At 36.5% G+C, this 23,695-nt stretch overlaps 1 protein-coding gene across 20 annotated transcripts in view; it reads left to right on the top strand.

Moving 5' to 3' along the window:
* The window catches only part of ADGRL3 (adhesion G protein-coupled receptor L3), an 870,273-nt gene that overhangs the window by 827,249 nt on the left and 19,329 nt on the right, over positions 1-23,695 (top strand). For 19 of the 20 annotated variants that reach the window (XM_051819791.2, XM_051819792.2, XM_051819789.2 and 16 more), the window contains 3 exons: positions 1,506-1,674; positions 6,199-6,324; positions 14,109-14,205. In XM_051819791.2, the coding sequence (XP_051675751.2) occupies positions 1,506-1,674; positions 6,199-6,324; positions 14,109-14,205 (392 nt within the window). Of the gene's footprint in view, positions 1-1,505; positions 1,675-6,198; positions 6,325-14,108; positions 14,206-16,805; positions 16,848-23,695 lie in introns of all 20 variants that reach the window. The other variant, XM_051819785.2, reaches the window with a different exon arrangement.

Here is a 23,695-nt window from a genome sequence, read left to right as displayed (position 1 = left end):
GAGAGCTTGAGAGCTTGTCCTTGAAAGTTTCCATATTTCTGAATCCAGTGGCAGAATCACATGTCAACTTCTAGCTCTTTTCTAATTCATATGTGCAGACATGCCACATCCTTTAGGAATTCTTTATTCAAAAGCATTGATGTTTCAAATTAAATACCTAAAACCTAGGGTGCACTTACATCTGAATTGTGGCAGGAGAAAAATAGTAATAATTTGATACATTTTGATAAGACTTAGGAACATATCTTTTCTTAAGATGTAGCTCTAGTCAAAAAAATGTAATGAAGTCAGCTGCAAATGATGGTAAACATAGGCCATTTTCCCCCCTTCACTTTGCAAAGTGTCAGTCTCCCTAAATATTTTTTCATTAGACAATCTAAGTGGAGAATAATAGTCTGCAGAAAAGGCAGACTATTCAAGGCAGGTGTGCTGGGTAAAAAAAGGTTGGGTTTAAGAGGAGTGTATAGAGACCTCAGCTGTCAGTCCAGTTCTCCCTTATGCCTAGAGAAGCGTTGAGGGTTCCATTTCCAGTTATTGGAGACCCATCTTTTGGAAGAATTCATTCTATGTTTATCAATAGTAAAATAGTAATGCAACTTCAAATTAATGAACTGTTGTCACCCACCAATTCTTATTGTGCATGGCAGCTTGGAGGAAAGTAAAAAATGGAGTGAGAGTGAGGATTTGCCTCCACACTACAGTTCATACCGCTCCATCCCATTCTCGCTTCATCCTCTCCTTGCATGTGCAAACACCTGGGAGACATGAAGGTACCCTGAGCCTGTAGGACACTTTTCAGGAAAGCTGCGCATGCCTGATTTCCAGTGTGTAGCCACACCCACATGATCTAGAAGACAATAACCCAAAAGCTGAAAGCAAGTTAAACTGGAGCGATTGCACTCTGGTGGAACTATTGGTTCCCATCCCCCATATGGGACACTTACTCCACATATCTAAAGAGTCAGGTAAATAAGACTCTCAACGTTGTGCATGTATTCCAAGTGCTGGTTCCTTCTAGTAAGAGTGTGTTTTTGTCAGTCCACACTACAATCTTTATAGAAAATCAGGAAATGTGGGAAAATGGGTGTAAAGGTATCAGAAAAAGCATGGATGAAGGGAACCTTAATCAAACAAATGTTGTCATTCCAGTTACACCAGTGGAGACTAACAAGGCTTCAGATGTTTTTCCCCTTGCCATTCACCGTAATTACATCTCCATCCCATTTGCATATGTGCTGCAGATACATGAATAATTTATGGTACAAACCTGCTCTTGCTTAAATGAATTTCCGTGTTCATAACATTTTCATTCATGTATAGTTCCTCAAGCTTGAAAACTTATAGTCCCCATTAAGATCTCAAAGTACTTACCCCACTTGTCTTACATTTTCTGTCAATGAAACTTACTGTAACATTCTTTTCAGTGTTGGTGTGGTTGACATGATATGGTTGTATTAATTCAAGACCAAATATTTAATTATACTTATTTTCTTTTTTCTCTATAGGTCATGGGTTATAGGTGCGATAGCTCTTCTCTGCCTATTAGGATTGACCTGGGCCTTTGGACTCATGTATATTAACGAAAGCACAGTCATCATGGCGTATCTCTTCACCATTTTCAATTCTCTACAGGGAATGTTTATATTCATTTTCCATTGTGTCCTACAGAAGAAGGTAAGCTACAATTTTCTTTCCAAGAACAAATTCCATTTATGTCGTGATAGTAAAGCAATCAAAATGTATTCTAAAAAACCATTCTTGATATCTTTAAGAAGTATATTTTTATTTATTTTTATAATAAAGACAAAATGACATGAGATAGGTGTATAACAGTTAATATTCAACAGTAAAAATCAAACTGAAAACATGTTTTCACGCACAAAAATTATTTTGTTGTAGACCTGACCTCATGTTCTTGATATTTCCTTTGACAGACATTGGACTTTGTATATTAGGAAGTAAGCTCTCTTAAAAATATCTCTGTAACTAATCACAAAGATCCCTGAGACAGACTGCATGGGTTCAAGTCTGAGTTCCTTCACTTGAAAACCTGTGTGATTTGGGACAAGGTCATTAATCTCCCTATGTCCCAGTTCCCTCATGTGTAAAAAGAGGTGATAATAATTATGAAATATTGAAGGAGGTGGCTCTGAAATGAAATGGCAAAATGTAAACAAAAATTCTATGAAAGAAACAAGATCTATAATTTGGTTTTGTAGAAAAAAAAAGAGTAAAGATATCCATCTGCAGAATTTTTGTCTTGAGAAATTGGAAGGACCCAGAACAGAAGCTGAGAAGGGCGTCTACTTCTCAGGATGCACAACAGTGAAACCCGTTGTTACTCTGTTTCATTTTGAGGTGACCACAGTTATCTAAAATGACTCGTTATGATCACAAATACTGTCTAAGATACTGATGATGTATCAGGCCTATCGTATAATTATAGGGAATAAAATGATTATATTGAATGGATGGTTTATAATCGAATGGATTAGAACTCACGTTAGAAAAGAGGATCTACTAGAACAGAAGAATTTCTCCCAATACTTTATTGCATTCACCTCAAAAATCTGGAGTAGTTTAACTCAGTATGTGTCTATATACGGTTGCATACACAACTGTAATTGTTGCTGCTGCCTCGTCTGGAGACACAGGTCTATAAAGGCTCAGTCATTCTCAGTTTGGGATTTCATGGTCCTCTTGGGTGTTGACATCCATCTTGTGTGACAGAACTGGAAGTGGGTTATATCCCTTCTCTTCACTTTCCAGGCTGAACTTCCAAGAAAACAGAGAAGCAGCCCAGATTCTGTACCCAGAAAGGGAAGGAATTGGTGTAGTGGCCAGCTGTGCCACACTTGATGAGTTTGAAGTGTAGGGATGTGTAAATGGCTAAGAATAGGGATGGAAGGAAAGAGATGCATGAGTATCAAGATGGGACACTGAACTAACGACAGAGAAGAGTATCAGGAAGTGGATCATGGCTAGACAGGGAGGAGTGTCAAGAAGTGGATCATGGCTAGACGTGCAGGGTTCTCGGAGAAGCCAGGATGAGCAAACACTTGGGAAAGACTGCTCAATTTGGACAGGAGCAGCCATAATCGATTCTCAAGAAAAAAAAAAACATATATATATATATATATATATATATATATATATATATATATAAGAACTGGAAAATAATCAGGAGAATAAGGGAAGAGGTAGCATTTGTTCATGAAAATAGGGAAATTATTATTTCATAACATTGAATTATAGTTGATCCAGCTTATCTCTCATCTTTATTTTATATACGAGTATTATCTAGAAATTTAGAATAGTGTATTTTTTATTTTAAGAAATTAATTTAGAAATTTCCTTCAGAGCATTAAATAAATTTCTGCCCTTCATTTTGTATGTATTTTTATTAGGTAATATTTATTATAGATTCCTTTAGTTTTTCTTGTCTTATGTAAGCATATCACTGAGGTACCTAGGAATTACATTTGATGCCCAGGTAGAGATTATTCATGTCAGTACCTGGAAACAAGTCTAGGATGTTTCCCTTATTTACCATAAGGAAAATACACTTGCAGGCCATATTCTTCCATCTGCATTTTCTTTTAAATCTAGTACTCCAAAAAATGGTTATGACTTTTTAAAATTCCTATATTTAAATTTTAAAGTGAGTGCATTTGTAATATCTTTAATTTTACTTCTTGTCTCACAAAACCTAAATTATTGACTATGTGTCCATTCATTAGAAACTTTGCCTAATTTAGAAGGTTACTTTTATGACTTTCAGTGATATGTAATAATTATAGTGTTCCCTCATCCATCCCATTTTGTGAATTTTTAAATTTTGGTGACATTTTTATGTGATCTCAGAAAAAGAGAGCATCACAGAATATATAAAACATGCAATTATTTCTTGCTGTTTTATTTACCAAAATATCAGACTTATCTTTGAAATTGTAGTAAGATATGTAGTAAGGTGTGATTGAATTTCATTAATATTCCCTTGCTAATATAATTCTTGAGATTTCTGATTTCCTAAAGTCGTTTGTTGATTATGCCAAGTTTTTACCAGAAGTTCCCAGTGTTAGATGTGTCAGTCTCTTTCCGAGTATGGAGTGTTTTCACTGGTGACATTAAAGATATCACCTTGATTTTTTCATGAGCTCATTTCTTTAGTATATTCTCAAGCTCCCACGATTAGTTTATATCTGATCTGAGAGTATGGGAGAAATATTCTGTTAGTAAGACACCTCTCATTCCTGTTTTCTGCATTCTAGAAAATCACACTGAAATACATCATACTCTGGTTGAGGCATTAAAATAGGATAACAGAGAAGTAGTAGATTAGCATATGCAACAGATTGAACAACCAAATACTTTTACTTTGTAATCTAAAGAAAAATGTTTCCTGAACATGGGCCATGTTCTTTTTCTTCTTTTTAAGACATTTGCTTACCATTTCAAATCAAATCACAGCAAAATAAAGTCAGTGTAATGATTCAGTAAGTAATGTGTCTAAAGTGGGACTTAGCATCACCAGTGTATCTTGATTTGCTGGCTGTTTATATAATCAGTTCAGAACATTTAATCTTTGTTGGAAAATGCAAATAGTCCATGATGAAATCATGTGGCTTATATAGTATTGATGCTTTTCTAACAGTGAGAGAGGATGTTTTCTCTGTTCTCACTTTCTTTCTCTACTAAGATATTTCTTTTGGTTTAAGTCACTTCAATAAAATCTCTCGTTGGTATAGAGAGCGATAGAATACATTAGGTAAAATAAAGTGGGATGTGAGAGGAAGTTTATGATCAAAGTTTAAGATCTTGAAGATGCTTCATGAATGCAGTACAAATGTTTAAATTCTACAGTGTTTCCCTTTGATTAGAGATTAATTTTAGTCTTCTCAGATTCTTATTAAAGTATTTGTTCTTGTTTTTTCTAGATAGGAAACAATCTAATATTTTTTAATAATATTAATAATTAGTTTTCACTTTATGTTTCTGTGTGGGAGCAAACTGTTGAAATACTTACTTAAGGTATACTAAGCTGATCTTCTGTATATTAAGATAATCGAAAATGAATCTTGATGTGAATGGAAGGGGAGAGGGAGTGGGAAAGGGGAGGGTTGTGGGTGGGAGGGACGGTATGTGGGGGGAAGCCATTGTAACACATGAGTCGTACTTTGGAAATTTATATTCATTAAATAAAAGATAAAAAAAAATAATATTAATAAAATATAATAATTCCTGTGTTCATCTCACTGATAGAAATGTGAAGTTTTATTTTATAGTTTCTTAAAAAGATTTAATTTATTTTAAAGTCAGAGTTAGAGAGAGAGAGAGAAAGACAAAGATCTCTTTGATTTTCCATACGTTAGTTCACTCCCCTGATGACTGCAACAGTCAGAGCTGGGCGTCGCAGGTTATGGTGCCACCTGCAGCACCAGCATCCCATACGGGCACCACTTTGAGTCTGGCTGCTCCACTTCCCATCCAGCTCTCTGCTAATGCACCTGGGAAAGCAGTGGAAGATGAACCCAAGTACTTGGGCCCCTGCATCCATGTGGAAGACCCTGAAGAAGCTCCTGGCTTCGGACTCCTGGCTTCTCCAACGGTCAGAGTCATTTGGGGAGTAAACCAGCAGATGGAAGATCTCTCTCTTTCTCTCTCTTTCTCTGCCTCTCCCTCTCTGTAACTCTGCCTTTCAAGTAAAAATGACAATAAATCTTTTAAAAAAGGAAAAGGAACACTTAACCCCACACATTCCCTTTATTCCTGTCTTGTCTCTCCCTCTTTCTACTCCCTTCTTCCATCCTGATCTCAACTCTCTCACTAGATTTCTACCTAAGGAATAGCCACAATACCCTTGCACCATGTGCTACTTTATATTAAATGTATGAAACTAAAAATAGTGTTCTGAAGAGTCTCAAACATACCCTCTTTGAAATAAGAGTAGTGCTATGATGTGATCAGAAAAATGTGTGTGCATGTGTGTTTTCAAAGGTTTCAGTTATGCAAAATTTCTAGTTTCACAGTATAAATGTAATTATTTTATATTGTAAAATATATGCTGAGCAGACTTGCTTGTATCTGTAAGGTAAGGAAATAATTCTGTTATCTAAAAATAAAACACGTACATTTTATACCATAGTTCTTTGCTGAAATGAATTACTTGCTAACAGAAGTTAATATTTAATTGGTTAGGTACGAAAAGAGTATGGGAAATGCCTTCGAACACATTGCTGTAGTGGCAAAAGTACAGAGAGTTCCATCGGCTCAGGGAAAACATCTGGTTCTCGAACTCCTGGACGTTATTCCACAGGCTCACAGGTAACAATGGTGGTTCGTCGAAAGTATCCATTTCTTTCCTATGTTCTGCTATGTTCTGTTCTGAGTGATTGTCTCTTCTGATCAGTGCTGGCTTCCATCCCAAGTGTTTAGTCAAGTGTGTTGTTGTTGTGTTACTGTGTCTCACGTGGAGTTATTCTGACAGAAACTGTAGAAACCAAAATAGTCATAAAATTAGGAAATGTAGAGCATAAGTTTGCATAATCATTGATGACTTCAGATCATTTTCAGCTGAATGGATCTAGCAGGCATTGAACAAAATTTGCTACTTCACCCAAAATTCAAAGCTCTATTTAATACATAATTCTTGAGTGAATTAATCAGATTAATTCTTGAGTTTATTTAACCATTATGATAATTCTCCATCACATACTAAAACAACTTATATATAAAATGTTTGTTTGGCGGGGCCGGCGCTGTGGCACAGCAGGTTAATCCTCTGCCTGTGGTGCTGGCATCCCCTATGGGCACCAGTTCAAATCCCAGCTGCTCTGCTTCTGATCCAGCTCTCTGCTATTTCCTGGGAAAGCAGTAGAAGATGGCCAAGACCTTGGGCCCCTGTACCCACATGGGAGACCTGGAAGAAGCTCCTAGCTCCTGGCTTTGGATGGGCTCAGCTCTGGCCACTGCAGCCATTTGGGGAGTGAACCAGTGGATGGAAGACCTTTCTCGCTGTCTCTCTCTCTCTCACTGACTGTAACTCTACCTCTCAGTTAAATAAAATCTTTTAAAAAATAAAAATAATAAAATAAAGTGTTTGCTTGCCACAAACCGTGACACTCATCCCGTGCTTGATGAGCTGCAGGAGGCACGAGGGCAGTGAGGAATGCTACAGCAGCCGTCCTGACGCAACTGCGCTTTGTGCCTCTCCCACCAAGGACCCTCTGGGTTTTTAGGGAGACTGTCTTTCATTTTTCCCAGGCCACAGTGTCATCCCAAAGGTGAATTCAGATAAATGTCAGCAACCCCAGAATGCTAATACAAGCTAGGCCACTAAAAGACAGGATTGTGGGGTCATGAGTGAGTTTGGATTCAAACTAGCTGAGATTTTAAGATAGCGCAATTCAGTAGGAAAAATAGGATTTCAATGATTTCAACTGAATTTTTCTAAGGAAGGCTAGAATTAAAATTGATAATGTCATATTAGAACAATTAATTGTGTAAACTATTTTGGCTCAACCTGTAAATCTAATTATTTGCTCATAATTTGGTAATTTTATGTAAAATAAGCATTATTGCTTAATTTGTTCTTTGATGGATATTCAGTTGGTTTAATAGATTAAATTTCCCTAAACAATTCTATTCATATTCCTTAAAAATTAAATTTACTGTACACTTTAAATATCATTTACAGATTTAATGTATTTTATTTTCCCAGACACGTACCAGCTGTCAGACCAGTCACACAAACATAACTAGCACTCTGATAACACTTATTAGTCAAGGATAGTAAGCGATGTTTTCGGGTTTTTTTTTTTTTTTTTTACTTAATGATTTTATTGAAAGACAGAGTTATGGAGAAAGGAAGGAGAGACAAAAAGACATCTTCCATCCACTGTTGCATTCCTCAGATGTCCGCAAAGGCTAGGACTGGGTCAGGCTGAAGAGGGATGCCTGCTTCTGACTACAGCCTACAAACGATGCCACTTCATAGAACAATATAGGGGCTGGCACTGTGCATAATAGGCCAAGCCTCCACCTGTGGCACAGGCATCCCATGTGGGCTCTCGTTCATGTCCTGGCTCCTTCTCTTCTGATCTAGCTCTCTGCTGGTGGCCTGGAAAAGCAGTGGAAGATGGCACAAGTCCTTGGGCCCCTGCACCTATGTGGGAGAAGCTCCTGGCTCCTGGCTTCTGATCGGCCCAGCTTTATCAGTTACAGCCATCTATGGAAGACCTTTCTCTCTGTCTCTCCCTCTGTCTGTAATTCTACCTCTCAAATAAATTAATAAAATCTTTATAGAAAATCAGAACAATGATAAATTTGGTGGGTGCGCATACCTTGGTTTGTGTTCTAGCCCTGCTCCTTACCAGCTGCAGCACAGAACAAATTATTGATTTCAGTGACCCTTAGTTTTTTCAGCTGTAAAACAATGGCAGTAATACTAATTTCTTAGGTTGTTCAGAGGATTCAGCTAAGGTATACAAAACACTGTTAACAAATTATAGATATCAGTAAATATTAGCTGCTATCATTTATTGTTCATGATTGGAGAATATAATTTTTAAACTATCATTTTCTTCAGATTTACAGTTTGTACTATCACAATTCTACTCTTCAAAAAATCTTATGTTGTTTTATTATACTTAATGTAATACTAATTCTGATTATGATGATCAAACCCTTTATAAAGTTATAGTAACTTAAATCCCATCTATTTGTTTAGGTAAACCTAACACATGTATACACATGTATTCCTTGTATTTAATTTTTTTTTTTTTTTTTTTTTTTTTTTTGCCAGGCAGAGTTAGACAGTGTGAGAGAGAGACGGAGAGAGTTAGAGACAGTGAGAGAGAGACAGAGAGAAAGGTCTTCCTTCCGCTGGTTCACTCCCCTTATGGCCGCCACAGCCAGTGCTGCACCGATCTGAACCCAGGAGCCGGGTACTTCTTCCTGGTCTCCTATGCGGGACAGGGACCCAAGCACTTGGGCCATCCTCCACTGCCCTCCCGGGCCACAGCAGAGAGCTGGACTGGAAGAGGAGCAACCGACTAGTACCCGGCACTCCAACTGGGACTACAGCCTGGGGTGCCGGCGCCACAGGCGGAGGATTAGCCAAATGAGCCACGGTACTGGCTCTTGTATTTAATTTTGACCTTCCATGAACAAATGTTCACTAATATCAAGGCAAAAGGTGGTGAAAGTAGATGCATTTTTCTTTTTTTTCAAAGATTTGTTTTATTTATTTGAGAGATAGAGTTACAGAAAATGAGAGGCAGAGACAGAGAGAAAGGTCCTCCTTCCGTTGGTTCACGCTGCATCGGCCGGAGCTGTGCCAATCAGAAGCCAGGAGCCAGGTGCTTCCTCCCGGTCTCCCATATGGGACTTGGGTCATCTTCTGCTGCTTTTCCCTGGCCACGACAGAGAGCTGGATTGGAAGAGGAACAGCCAGGACTAGAACTGGTGCCCATATGGGATGCTGGTGCCGCAGGCAGAGGATTAACCTACTGTGCCATGGCACTGCCCCCCCCACTTTTGTTTTTTTAAAGATTTATTTATTTATTTGAAAGTCAGAGTTAACAAAGAGAGAGAAAAGGAGAGGCAGAGAGACAAAGGGAGGTCTTCCATCTGCTGGTTCATTCCCCAGTTGGCTGCAACAGCTGGAACTGCGCCGATCTGAAGCCAGGAGCCTGGAGCTTCTTCTGGGTCTCCCACATGGGTGCCGGGGCCCAAGGACTTGGGCCATCTTCAACTGCTTTCCCAGGCCACAGCAGAGAGCTGGATGGGAAGTGGAGCAGCCAGGACTCAAACCGGCACCCATATGGGATGCCGGCACTGGAGGTGGTGGCTTTACCCGCTGTCTCATAGCACCAGCCCCGGATACATTTTTCATATGAGGATATTTGTAATATGTCAATTTCTATGTATTTTGCATTTTAATTTAGAAATATTGAGTACCTACTATATATGCCAGCAATCTCCTAGGCCCTGGGGATAAAACAGTTCAAAAGCAGATAACTTCTCCTGTAATCTGGAAATTTCACGGTCTGATTGGTAGACAGAAAATTTCTTAACAAACTAAGATTGTGAAAGTTGGCAGAGAACCAAACCATGATGACAAAGAGTAGCCACGTGACTCCTTGGACTAAATGCTGGAGAAAGACTATCTTTGGCTTTGATATTTATGTCAAGGTCTGAATGACAAGATTCTGCATGAGAGGAGGAGTCGTGGGAATTCTGGGAATGAAAATTTGCATGGAGACAACAGCTAATGCAAAGCCCTTAAGATGGGGAGAACTTGCCCATTCAGGAACAGAGTGTCATTGACCAACGGAGGTGAGAGAGAGAATGGGAGAAAGTCAGAGGAAGGGGCAGTGTCCTATGCAGACATACTGTTAATATAAATGGATAGGCATTGTACATAAATATGAGCAATTAGGACCTCAGGTATGGGCAGCTTGATGGGTGCCTGAAGCCACAGACAGTACTGAACTATATATATATTTTTCCCTATGCACATATTTAATTCCTTTTTCATGGTAACTAAGCATTTTTGATGTACTGTGGCTACAGCTTTTATAGTTGGAAATACAAGAGCAAAAGGATAAATTCCTTTGTCTTTATCATTTTGCACACTGTAAGATTTGTTCTTATTATAGATCTAGGCAATCTCAGCATACGATATTTTTTTCTTTAGTGATAAAGCCAAGAGCTTTTACCTTCTCACTTAACGGAAGCACTTTATACCTTCTCTTTGGCATGTCTTAGCTGCCAGGATCACTTCTCTTGTGCTTTGAGGCCACTATTAAGTAAAATAAGGCTTACTTAAATACAAACACTCCAGTCCTACAGCAGTTGATCTGATAACTGAGATGGCTACCAAGTGACTGTTGGGCCTGTAGCCTGTACAGTATGGATAAACCTACAGAGAGATGATTCAGTTCCCAGAGAGGATGGAATAGTAGGGCAATAGATCTCGCCACACTAGTCAAAATGATGTACAACCTAGAGGCCAGCGCTGTGGCTCACTAGGCTAATCCTCCACCTGCAGCGCCAGCATGCCGAGTTCTAGACCTGGTCGGGACGCCGGATTCTGTGCCGGTTGCTCCTCTTCCAGTCCAGCTCTCTGCTGTGGAGTGCAGTGGAGGATGGCCCAAGTCCTTGGGCCCTGCACCCCATGGGAGACCAGGAGAAGCACCTGGCTCCTGGCTTTGGATCAGCGTGGTGCGCTGTCCACAGTGCGCCAGCCACAGCGGCCATTGGGGGGTGAACCAAAGGAAAAGGAAGACCTTTCTCTCTGTCTCTCTCTCACTGTCCACTCTGCCTGTAAAAAAAAATAAATAAATAAAACAAAAATAAATAAATAAATAAATAAATAAATAAATAAATAAAACCTAGAAATCATGTGTTTGGTTGACTACGGGTAACTGGAACCATAGAAAGCAAAAGCATATAAATGGCGGGGACTGGTGTTTGTGGTCTGTGGTATTGTGGAATATGTTAATGACCAAGAGAGGAAATAGCAGGGAAAGGGTACTGAGCTTATAAATTGGACTGGGTGGACAGAATACATTTCTTTGTTTTTTTAATTAAGATTTATTTATATACTTGAGAGGCAGAGTTACAGACAGACAGAGGGAGAGAGGGAGAGACAGAAACATCTTCCATCCACTGGTTCATACCCCAGATGGCCGCAATGGCCGGAGCTGGGCCCATCCGAAGCCAGAAGCCAGGAGCTTCTTCCAGGTCTCCCATGTGGGTGTAAGGTCCCAAGCACTTGGGCTATCCTTTACTGCTTTCCCAGGCCATAGCAGGGAGCTAGATTGGAAGAGGAGCAGCAGGGACTTGAACCAGTGCATATATGGGATGCTGACACCGCAGGTGGATGCCTAACCTATATGCCACAGCACCATCCCCCACAGAAAAATTTCTACATATGATATTTGAGTTAGACTTGAGAAATACTTGAGTAAAAAAAAAAAAATTTAAAACATGAAGGAGTTACCCACACCTATATCTGAAGGAAGAGTTTTTCAAAGAGGAAACAACCAGGGCCAAAGCTAAGGCAGCAACATGCCCAGTATATGAAGGTACACCAAGGGGACAGGTGTGGCTTGAACAGGTGGGTAAGACTGACAGATGAAAGACTGGGGGGCGCTTATGTAAATGCCTCCTAACAAGAGCATAACTCCATCAGTTCTCAGTGCAGATGGTACTTTTTTTTTTCTTAAAGATTTATTTATTTATTTATTTAAAAGGCAGAGTTACAGAGAGGCAGAGGCTGAGAGAAAGTGAGAGAGGTCTTCCATCTGCTGGTTCACTCACTCACTCCTCAAATGGCCACATCCACCATAGCTGAGGCCATGCGAAGCCAGGAACCAGGAGCTTCTTCCAGATCTCCCATGTAGGTCGAGGGGCCCAAGCACTTGGGCTGTCTTTCACTGCCTTCCCAGGCCACAGCAGAGAGCTGGACCGGAAGAGGAAGGAGCATCCAGGACACAAGTCCACGCCCACGTGGGATGCAGCTGCCATATTATTCTCAGATGTCTTAAAACCCTCTCTGTTACCTGCGGTTTTAAAACTTTTTTAAATTACTATAATAAATATACACAAAAGTGCATAGACATAGGTGCATGGCACAATGAATTCTCATAACTCCGCAGGTCGAATGTCACAATATTGTGAGTACCTCAAACTCCCGGAACTCCTCTCAGTCGTTACCCTCCAAACACCATTGCTATTTGATGTTTCACAGTACATTTTAGTTTGCTTGTGTTTGCTACTTGTTCTCCTGAAACCATCAGGTTCACATTCCTGTAGATTTTCCTTCTTTCTCTTCTGTGTTGCAGCAGGAACTATTTTGCTTTTGTATGTGATTCTATAATTTATCCATCCATTCTTCCATGAATAGTCATGTGGGTAGTTCATAACATTCAGCTATAAAATTTAATGTCTTCATGGGAATGCATGGCCACTTGTATTTAGGCATTTATTTCTGTAAAAATGTGATTAATAAGTCACTTAAAAAATCTAGAAGCTCTGTGAAGGCAAAGATGTTTTGTGTTGGCATTTCACCTGTCTCATAGGTTAGTATTTGTCCATCAATAGTGAGGGTAATTAATATTCTCAATCAATTAATGAACTAATAATAGAAATGTGAAAGACCTGTTCCCAGCCTTGTCCTTTTGTTAGTTTTGCTGTATGTGTGTGAGTGTGTGTTGGCTAACTAGGAAAAATGCGATTTACAGCAGTATTTTCTGAAGGAGAAGCATGTTCCAAGACTCCTACCTCCAGTTGTGAAATACTAGATTAGCCACTCCTGTTATTCAGGGAGGTCAGATATACTCATATTTGGAACATACCCCAGTTGTGAGCTCGGTTTCAACCTCCCCTTTCTTGTAACTATTTCATCCTTGGAAAAGCTTCTGAAAATATTTTGTTGTCTCCTCACACTTAGAAATGAGAATTTCAGATTATAGATAGTGATGTAAGAACATTCAGTTATGTATAAAATTTCCTACTGTAAAGCAATGAATGGTGGTGAATTAGCTATCCCCTTCAAAAGAAAGAAAATTGAGATAGTATGCAATCTCTTAAAAGCATCGATCTTACAAAAGTTACAAAATGATAAGCTCAGTATCATTTCATTAATATTCTGTATTCTTAACTCTCTTACATGATTTTGCATTCTTAAACTATACCTTTTATTAATAAAACTGGCAACTTAGTACATATTGAAACATTCCATTTCCAATAAAAGATACAATGAAAATAATGTTTCATCTTGGTGGCTAACATTTTCCATGGAGTGCATGTCTGTATATCTTTAACAAATTTAAATTAGTACAGTCCTTTGCATTTATTTCTTTTTTCAGAGTTAACAATCATCTCCAGTGTAGGCCTGTAGGAATATACTTAATGAGAACCGAGCATCACCATTAGTTTGATTGTTGCAGTTCTCATGTTACTGTACTGCAGGCATGTGGAAGTTCTTTGCCAGATGTGACAGAGGTCTCCTGTAACATGTCAGAAAGAACAAGAATGATTGGTGTGAAAATTCATTGCCTCTTAAGTTCATTTCCTCTCTTCCCTCTCCCCTGACCCAGAGCCGAATTCGCAGAATGTGGAATGACACGGTTCGAAAGCAGTCAGAGTCGTCCTTTATCACCGGAGACATAAACAGTTCAGCGTCACTCAACAGAGGTAATTAGAAACGATTTTTCATATTTATTACTTTTCTGATTACTTTAAGAAGTTCCTAAATGCATTTCTTTATTTATCCCCTTGTCTTATGTGACAGGAACATAGGGAAGGGCATGAAACCTGGCTGAGTGAGGCAGTGTGTTCCATTATTCATAAGCCTTAAAAAAAAAAAAAAAAACCTGGATTTTTCAGGAAACATTTTGTGAATGGAAGTTAGAAAAGGAGAAACTTCTTTTTCTAGTCATCTGCCACCACTATACACTGGTGAGCTGTCAGGCCTCATTGGAAGCAGTGGAAATGGGCAATTATGTGGCTAAATAGCTGGCTAAGCTTCATAGGGTTCCACATTGTCCCAGGTAGAAGGCAATTTCACAGTCTATGTGGAAGTAAAAATACACTGTCTAATACGTACTTAAGGCAATATGTACTTGAGAAAAATAACATTTAATAGTAATATATAAAGACTTATACAGATAATATTGGCTATTTAAGTATCTAGAAGAAAAAGACTTTTAATGTTTATCATGGTTTTTTGTGTGTCTGTGCCTCTGGTGAAAATGTCCCTTGTGCATCATTAAGAATTGAAGTGAAATTCCCTTAATCTACTATTTTGTTTCTAGCCATTTTTTTTATTCTGCATTTCTGTGTGTGTGTGTGTGTGTGTGTCTGTCTGTGAATAAAACAGATTGATCCACAGCACAAATGACTAGATTACAACCTTTGTGAAGAGCAGGAGGATACTAATCCTTGGAAACATTAGAATGTAGTTTTCTCAGAAGGTGATGTTTGTGAAGAGCATGGTTGGTTTGGTTTCTTTGGCTTACCTCCCAACTAGAGCTATTAACCAGTTCTCCACCTGTTTCTATCAGCTTTGGCTTGTATCTGCTGCTTAGAAACAAGTGGTGGTATAGTTACTGCTTATGATTAAAAAGATTCAGATGCTAATGTTCTTAATTATTTTTACTCAAGTAAGTTGTGTCTTATTTATATAAACAAATTAGTAGAAGTGTGTAAGCTGAATTTGATAAAAAGATCCATGTTTTAATATAATCTTAATTGAATTTTATGTTATTTGGGGCAACAATGTAGCAACTATAATCTAATGATGATTTAAAATTATCAATATCATTTCTGTTTAATAAAGAACACTGAGTGAGAATATTCTTCCAGATGTGAAGAAAATGTATTAAAATACAATAATTACCTTTTTGTGTTTTGTTTAATTATTAGTTTGCTTTTATTTGCTAGAGTATATTCAGTTAGACTATTTCAAATACTGTTTTTCAATTAATTTTAATATTTAATTGGTGAAATTATTTAAATATTAGCACTCTAACTTTTTGACTTTACTTTCCAAATAGAGTACTAATCACTTATAAATACCTTTGAAGCCCAGAAATTAATTTGCATACAGAATGGCTAATTTTCCTTATTTTTTAAATAATCCCATACTTAATTTACAGTAGAAAGAAAGCTATACATATCAGCAGGTTTTGTTGTTACAAGTTTCTTGATTTTAATAATAAAAGCAGTCAGAGATTAATTGTTTATACCGAAGATGAAATATGATTTTTTTGATGAATAAAGTATATAAAATTATTTTGTCTAGCATTGTGTTTTAAAGTTATGGAAAGATAGTAAAATACATGACCTTAGTAAAAGCTGCTTTAAATGGATAAATATTTTTTGATATTTATGTATGTATTTATTTATTTGAATGGCAGAGTTAGAGATGTAGAGGCAGAGAGAGAGACAGAGAGAAAGGTCTTCCATCCACTGGTTCACTCCCCAAATGGCCTCAACGGCTGGAACTGGGCCAATCTGAAGTCAGGAGCCAGGAGCTTCTTTGGGTCTCCCACCTGGGTACCAGGGCCCAAGAAATTGGGCCATCTTCTACTGCCTTCCCAGGCACATTAGCAGGGAGCTAGATTGAACACTGAGCAGCTAGGACATGAACCGGTGCCCATATGGGATGCCAGCATTGCAGGCAGCTGCTTTACCTGTGATGCCACAGCACCGGCCTCAAATGGATAACTTCTTATGACTTTTCAGTCAATCCTATTAAAAATTGTTAGTATTTATTTCCTTCCCTGCAATTCCATCTCCAGAATTTTATCAATGTATAATGTAATGATATGTGAATGACTAGGTAAATTTAAAATAAATGTAAAGAAATTAAGAATATTTTAATTGACTAGTTAGATGCTTAAGTCTGTTTATTAAAATCTCCTATTTTAAAGGATATTTCTTAAAGCTATTGAACAAAGTTTATAGAATTTCCTGTGACACTGAGTACCCTACTCTGAAAATGACTTGGGAGAGAAAGTTAAAGTGTAAGTTGAAGATGTGGCCAGGAAGTGGTCTTTTTCATCAAGGTATATAGTCTTCCTTTCACTAAGTGACTTTACGATGCTAGAAGTCACAGTGATCCTCTTCATTTCCTGTAGTAAATTCTTAGCCCCCCTCCCCAGGTCAGAAACTCCTGATTTTATTCTCATCTCATTTTTTTTTTTAGATGAGTACAGTACTTTAAAATTTATTTCTTCATATGAAATCTCCTAAGATAGTCTTTAACCTCCTTCTTTAATCTTGTTTCCCAGGGTCCTATCTTCCCTGCATTCAGGCGTGTGTATCATATTTAGGTAGGTGACATCCAAGATTCATCTTCCAGATACACACTTCAGTCACCTCAGCAACATACCCACTTCTGTTTACTCCACAGCTTATGTGCTCGGTTATTACAGTACACACCCCGAGACTGCATCTGCACATCTTCATGTATCTTAACTTACCACTCATTCTCAGTTTGTTACAGCCAGAAATTTTTAAAATTCAAACTCCATTTTTCTTTCTTTTTAAGTTAGTTAGATATATTGAATTTCTTATTTTTATCTTTTAAGTAGTTTTGACCCTTGAAAACTACAAGTTGTTATCTAAAATAGTCCTATTTTACTTAGGTTTTCTTTCCTATTCATATCACTACCCAATTCATCAAGAGTATTTTTTTTAATTTTGTATGTCTTATCATCTATTCTCCAAATAATAATCATTATCATCTATAGGATCAATTAAGAATAAAAAACCCACCATGCAATGCAAACTACTTAAAATGGTTTTTATTTTTTTAAGCCATCTCTATTACTCTGTGCTTGAACCAGTTTGTTGATCCTATGTGCGAGACTGTCTTTTTAGCTTTCCCAATATGATAAACTTGATTACTGTTGAATTTTCTTCCTTGGAATCATGTGAAATTCCGGAAGAGTAACTGATACTTTTCAATGGGGGTACTAATTCCTACATACTCTCTTTGGTAATTTGTTTTTTGGTCACATCATCTCTTTAAATCCTCCCCTTACATCTGTACCTTAAATAATTGTATTTATGAAGATGTTTCCTAAAAATGTTTCTTCTTCATTTCAACTATTTTTCTCCCGCAACTTGTTTGGTACAATGTCACATACTCAGGCAAATCCAGAATTTCAAGTTAATTTGACTGACGCTCTAATACACACACAGGTAGAAGGAGCGTTAGAGGAGACATAAAATGATGGCAAGGAAGCTTAACTGACCCAACCGTTAAGTTTTTCACACACTTTTAGGATGGTTTATTCATTGCCTAAATATTTGTTCTTTTACACATTCCTTGAAGATTTTGTCAGTGCCCAATCCCAAGAACCTCAAAGGCTTTTGGAAATAGAAATCAATCTACAATAGCTCCAACTTCTTGTTAAGTGGAGGGAAGGACTCGTAGCTACAGTAGCCTTTCGCACCCATATGTCCCATACATCTCTGTTGATCAAAATGCATTTTGTACAGTTTTGATTAATAATCCCTCTAAAACTTGAGTTCGATCTAAAAATCAAGTAACTGCTAAGAAATTCCTCTGGCCATAACATTAATTGTTATATATTTCCACTTTTTTGTAAATCATTATAAAGTTAGAATATTTTCTTAAATTAGATCTTATTAGGATCTTTCTCATTATAAATACTATAATTGTATTTCCCATTTTCTTATATTTGGGTAGAGCAAAGTCAGAAATTTTTGCTTAAAATCAAGTTTTTCTAGGTAGCTCCTACCAATTTTGCATTTTTGTGTGATTTGTAAAAAGCTGTCCCACTCTCCCTGTCAGCCAAGAAGTTGTTACAAAAATATACTCCCTGCAAAGTGGTAGAATTAGAAAAAAAGACATTTGTTCCTTGGGAACAGGTGCATGGCCATAATCATAGATTCTTATTTTCTCCAACCTCCCATCCCCCAGCTACTCAACCTCCCATACAAGTTCAAGTGATAACAAAATGTTTTCAGGGAGATCTAACCAATAAGCCTACATTTAAGCCAAATTTAGGTATTATCTATCAGAATGCTGATCTGCAGATCTGTAGCACTAATTTTAAATACTGCTGGATCCTTTTTCCAAGTTCTGATTCATATTAATCTGCATAAACTTTCTCAGTAAATGTATGTAATCAATAACATTATAAAAGCCAATAACAACGCATGTATTTTCTTATATTTTAAGCATATATTTTGGCTCTCAGCTGGTGATACAACTACCTGCCTAAAAGTGACCTTACTTGTTGGGCACATCACTGATACAAAGGAGAAAGACATCACCATCAAATAGCCCTGCAAGCACTTGAGTTCCTTGTTGTGATTCTGCATAGTAGTTTTAAGAGTGGACACAGAGTTTTTATTCTAGTGATTTTGACAAATTGGTTTAACTTCTCAGGGTCTATGCAAAGGATATAAATAGTACCCATTTCAAAAAGTCCTTGAGAGGAATAAATAAGTTAACACACATGAATTGCTTACAACAGTGCCTAGAACATACTAAGTATTATTATTATATTATTATTGTCTATTCAGAGGCTAACATATTTTCAGATAAGTGAAAACTTGTCCTTGCCATTGCTCTTAAATAATCAGATATTAAAATTCATCATTCCCTGTCAAAAGTTTCCTTTCCTTCTATTTTCTAGAAATAGAGGCAGTGAATTAAGGAAGTTACCTGAATGCTAAGTAAAACAAATAGTAATTTACCTAGAATGGTGCTCTCCTTGAAGCTAATGAAAAGAATATACCAATAAAACTCATTTGTATCTTCTACATTAGAAATTAAATTTACATTATGTGCATACTAGTACTTTCCACTTTTGTTTTGTAATGATTATTTTAGCATCGGAGAAATAAAATATATTATGTGCCTTCTCCAAACCATACAAAATGATATAAGCCAACACTGCTTTCTGTTTTTTCCATATCCCAACCTACTCTTCAGAAGGTTGGAGAACACTACTTCAATTCAGACAGCACTGCCGAGGAAGCAGTAGGAAGCAGTCAAGTCAGAGCTGGCATGACACTGGCTAGATTTGAACTCTTCTCTTCACCGAGGCTATATTATCCTCCCCAGGAGGGTTGCCCCTGGGACAGAGAAAATAATTAACCGGTTGCTTCATTCATATTCAAGCTTCTAATCATATGATATCTTTAAATAAAAATCCAAATGGAAAAATCTAAGTGGCACTTAATTGCCATTCATGATTTATGTACATTAATGCGACCAGGGTAAAATGCTCATACTCTTTCACTGTACTTTATTGATGCCAACAAATATAATTTGACTTATATTCATAAAATATGCTTGCTGCCCCAAAGCCTTGCTTATCTGAAATTTGAAAAAAAAGATTGGTTGTAAATATTTTGTAAATATTAACCAATTTTCTAATAAAATCTGACACCTATTTGTGAAATTTGCCAAACAGTTAAAAATGAGCCTGTATTATTTCTGTAACTAACAAATCAGGGTAGCCTATAAAGCAAGGTAGAGCTTTGTTTTGTTTTGTTTTGTTTTGTTTTGTTTTTGTTTGTTTTGTTATAAGAATTAAGATGGTATGAATGCAAATATTCATATAAATATCCAATGACGTTGGTAAAGATTTATTTGACACAATCCCTTATATATCTATTTTTAGTATTTTTGTCCTTTACATTCTTATATAAATGAGGCAGAATTGCTCTCCATGTCAGTCTCTTTGTAAGTGTTGTTAATAAAGACACGATCAGAAAAAGTGCAATAAAATAAAGCAATCGGTGCTCTGAATGTCAGCTTAATAACATCAGTGCAGACTAGGTATAGATTTTGAAAGTAATGTGCCAAGTCAGAGAGTGAAACAGTACTGTTAAAACCCTAATTCCTGACACAAGGTGGGGCAAAGAATTATTAGAATAAACTCTCCATTCAAGTGGCAAAATGAAATATATTAGATATTGATTGTCAGTCAATCGGGGCAAAGGTTGGCTACGGCTGTAAAAGAAAACCTCTTTAAATGCTTACTCAGCAGGTCCTTCTTGGGCCAAAGCCCAAGAACTGTGCCTCTTTGATGTGACTCCTTCAGGTAACCACTGTTTGCATTTTTTACTCTTATGACTTACTTAAACCTTTCATACAACCCTTTACAAAATGGATTCTCTATCTCTGTAGAGTTCTTATTTTTATGCTTTATTAACTGGCTGCTTTATATTTAGTTGGCATTCTCTCTTAGCTGTCTTGTAAATCAAATGAGATACCTGGATACATTTTAAAGATGAGTGCTATAGAAAATTTCCACTTAGATATGAAATATTCCTGCTATTTCAAATAAGTTACTGAAGATGCAATTGATCCCAAAAATTATCCATTTAGAGTTAAATATGAAGACTCCAACTTAGGAATTGCTGGTATTCTTTTCTGGTATTTTGTATATGCATTTGCATACTGTACACTATTCATTTTTCCTTACTTATTGTCCTTATATCCACAAGGAAATCTTGTTTCTTGATGTAAAATAACTTGCCAGGATCACAGGTCTAGTAAGGGCAAAACCTGGACTCGAAACTAAGTCTCTGTCCCACAAAACCCTACTCATGATAACAAAAATATTCATACTTCTCATACAGTGACATTTTTTTCATGAAACTTGCTGAAAACCCCAATAATGGCTTTTTTTTTAAAAAAATGTATTTTAAAATATTTCTTTTATCACCTACTGTGGAAAACAGATATCCTTAACAGTGCAGTTACTTACATGTTTCTTATTTTTTCTCATATTATTGATTTGTTTCTACTTTCTTTTGTTCTAAGTACAGTTCTTTAGAGTGGATTCATTCTACTCATGTAGTAAGAGGAAAACTTTTAAAAACTGTTACTACAGTTTAAATATTATGGTCATTCTACTCTTTCCTAGAAAATTTTAAAGCATTTTATTGGTAGAACACTTTTTTCTTTGTTTTTAGTTCTTTATATTTTAGGAAAAGGATGAAAATTCTGATCAAGGCAAAGGTGTTTAAAGTAAAAAAAAAAAAAAAAGACAGGTAAATAGCTTCTGCCTATGACTATTTTGTAAAAGAATCAAAGCTATAACTTTTCCCAGCACTTTATACTCCTGAGTTTATAATTCTTGAAACTTTGTTCTTCTGTGTCTGGACAATACAGTAATGCCTAGAACAAACAAAAATGCTATTTGCAGAAAAGTGTTATAAATTAAACTTCTTATTAGTTTTTGTTCTAATTTTGGTCTTAACAAAGTCTTGAAAACGCCTAATAATTTAAAATTTAAAAGCAAGTAAAACCTGATATCTCTCATTGGAAAAAAAAAAGTTCCCACTGTAATAAAAACATAAAAGTTGTGATGATAGGAATGTAACGTGTAATATATCAGAGTACTCATTCTTGCAAATTATTTTTTTCTAACAAATAGGTTACATTAACTCATATCTGTTATTTCGAAGTAAATAGGTATTAATTCAATTACATGAAAAGTTAAAATGTGAAAGGAGGATATATGTTTAGCAAAAATGGGCCACTTGAGAAAAAAGACACCTAAATTGTCATTTCTAGTAATTGTGTAATAGCCAATTAAAATAGCTCCTGTTGAATTACTTACAAAGGTTTGCACTTTCTGTAGCCTTATATACTGCATGCCATTTTAAAGTTAGCATTTAGGTAATCGACTGTCATGATTTCTATCATAAGATTTCCTCATACTTAACATTACAAGAAATGTGTATGATTTGAGACACAAACAAGTCACCCAACATACCATAGAAGGTAATATACAACTCTGGAAAATCACTGGAGAATTAAGATTTGAGAGGATAAACAGAGTGAAGGATGAGAGTCAATCTTGATTTAGGAAAGTAGCAACAGTACATTTCCTGAACCAGCCTGTATCAGAGCTTATATGATTGCATGATAAAGGAAGCCTTCTCTGAACAACACTATCAAAATATATCTTTATGGATATCTTTTTTAATTAGTACTGTTTTTGAAATATATATACATATATATTTCAGTGTTAAAGTTCCAGTTTTAGTCAAGACCTTCAGCGTGTAAACTTGCATAATTTGCACAGTATAAAAAAGCATGCCAAGTTTAAGCACTAAGCAATACCAAAAGTCATATTTCTTCATTTCATAAATTATATTTGTAGTTAGTGATACTTTTTATTTGTTTGAATTTTTCTAAAGTTGGCAAAAACGCACAGCAGTGTAAGAATTACAAATAAATACAGCTGTGGAATTGACTATATATCATTAGTAGATTATCAAGAAGTAATCTGATTTTGAGAAAATGCATTGCTACGGAATGAATAGCAAAGATAAACAATCTTTGATAAATACATTTGATTTACTAAACAGAGTTGTGGTTTATTATTATTTAGTTTGTGGTAAAGCAAAATTGGCTTGTTATATTTGAGCTCAGTATTCTTTGATCTGAATACTATACTAAAGAATTCTAAATGTCTTAAGTTAATCGAACACAGAAGTACATGCTTCGACCACAGAAGATGAACTGTAGAGGTAAAGGGCTGATGACTTTAAGTTCATCACTTCTGCTGCAAGTCATCCACTTTCATGGTCGTGAAGCAAAGATCAACCTAGAGCTCTGGATGCCAATCCCACAAGTACTGGCTGAATAGTCAGAAAGCCTAGGATCTCTGAGTAGCTTTGTGTTCAGGATTTATGTGAAAAATGTCCCTATTTAATGGCTTAGCTTCTTCATCTCCCATATGACATTGTTGTGTTCCATATCATGGGGGAAACTGTAAAAAAATGACAGCTTAAAACTTTTAAAAATGCAAAATTTAGATTTTAGATTACAGAAAACTTTTTAAAAACGGAAAGATCACAGACTATATGAAAAGACACATAAGGTTATTGTCTCAAAAATGAAACTGTACTCATAATAGGTGAGACTGCAGGGAAAAGTTGTAAGCAAAAGATACTCAGTTGATAAAATATTAGTGCCTTGGTCATATAAAAATGTCTACAAGTCAATAAAAATTCAACAACTCAGTCTAAAGGTGGGAAAACACAAGGGCAGGAAATTCACAAAAAAGAAAACTTTATGGCCAATGAACACAGCAAAAATTACTCGTATGTTGGTCGCAATGGGAAATGCAAAATACAATAGCAGTATCTCATAATTGGATAAGGGAAAATGTCAGTC

Source organism: Oryctolagus cuniculus, chromosome 8 (assembly GCF_964237555.1).
Source record: "Oryctolagus cuniculus chromosome 8, mOryCun1.1, whole genome shotgun sequence".
NCBI classification, from domain to species: Eukaryota; Metazoa; Chordata; class Mammalia; order Lagomorpha; family Leporidae; genus Oryctolagus; species Oryctolagus cuniculus.
This window is presented reverse-complemented; position numbering and strand designations above follow the sequence as displayed.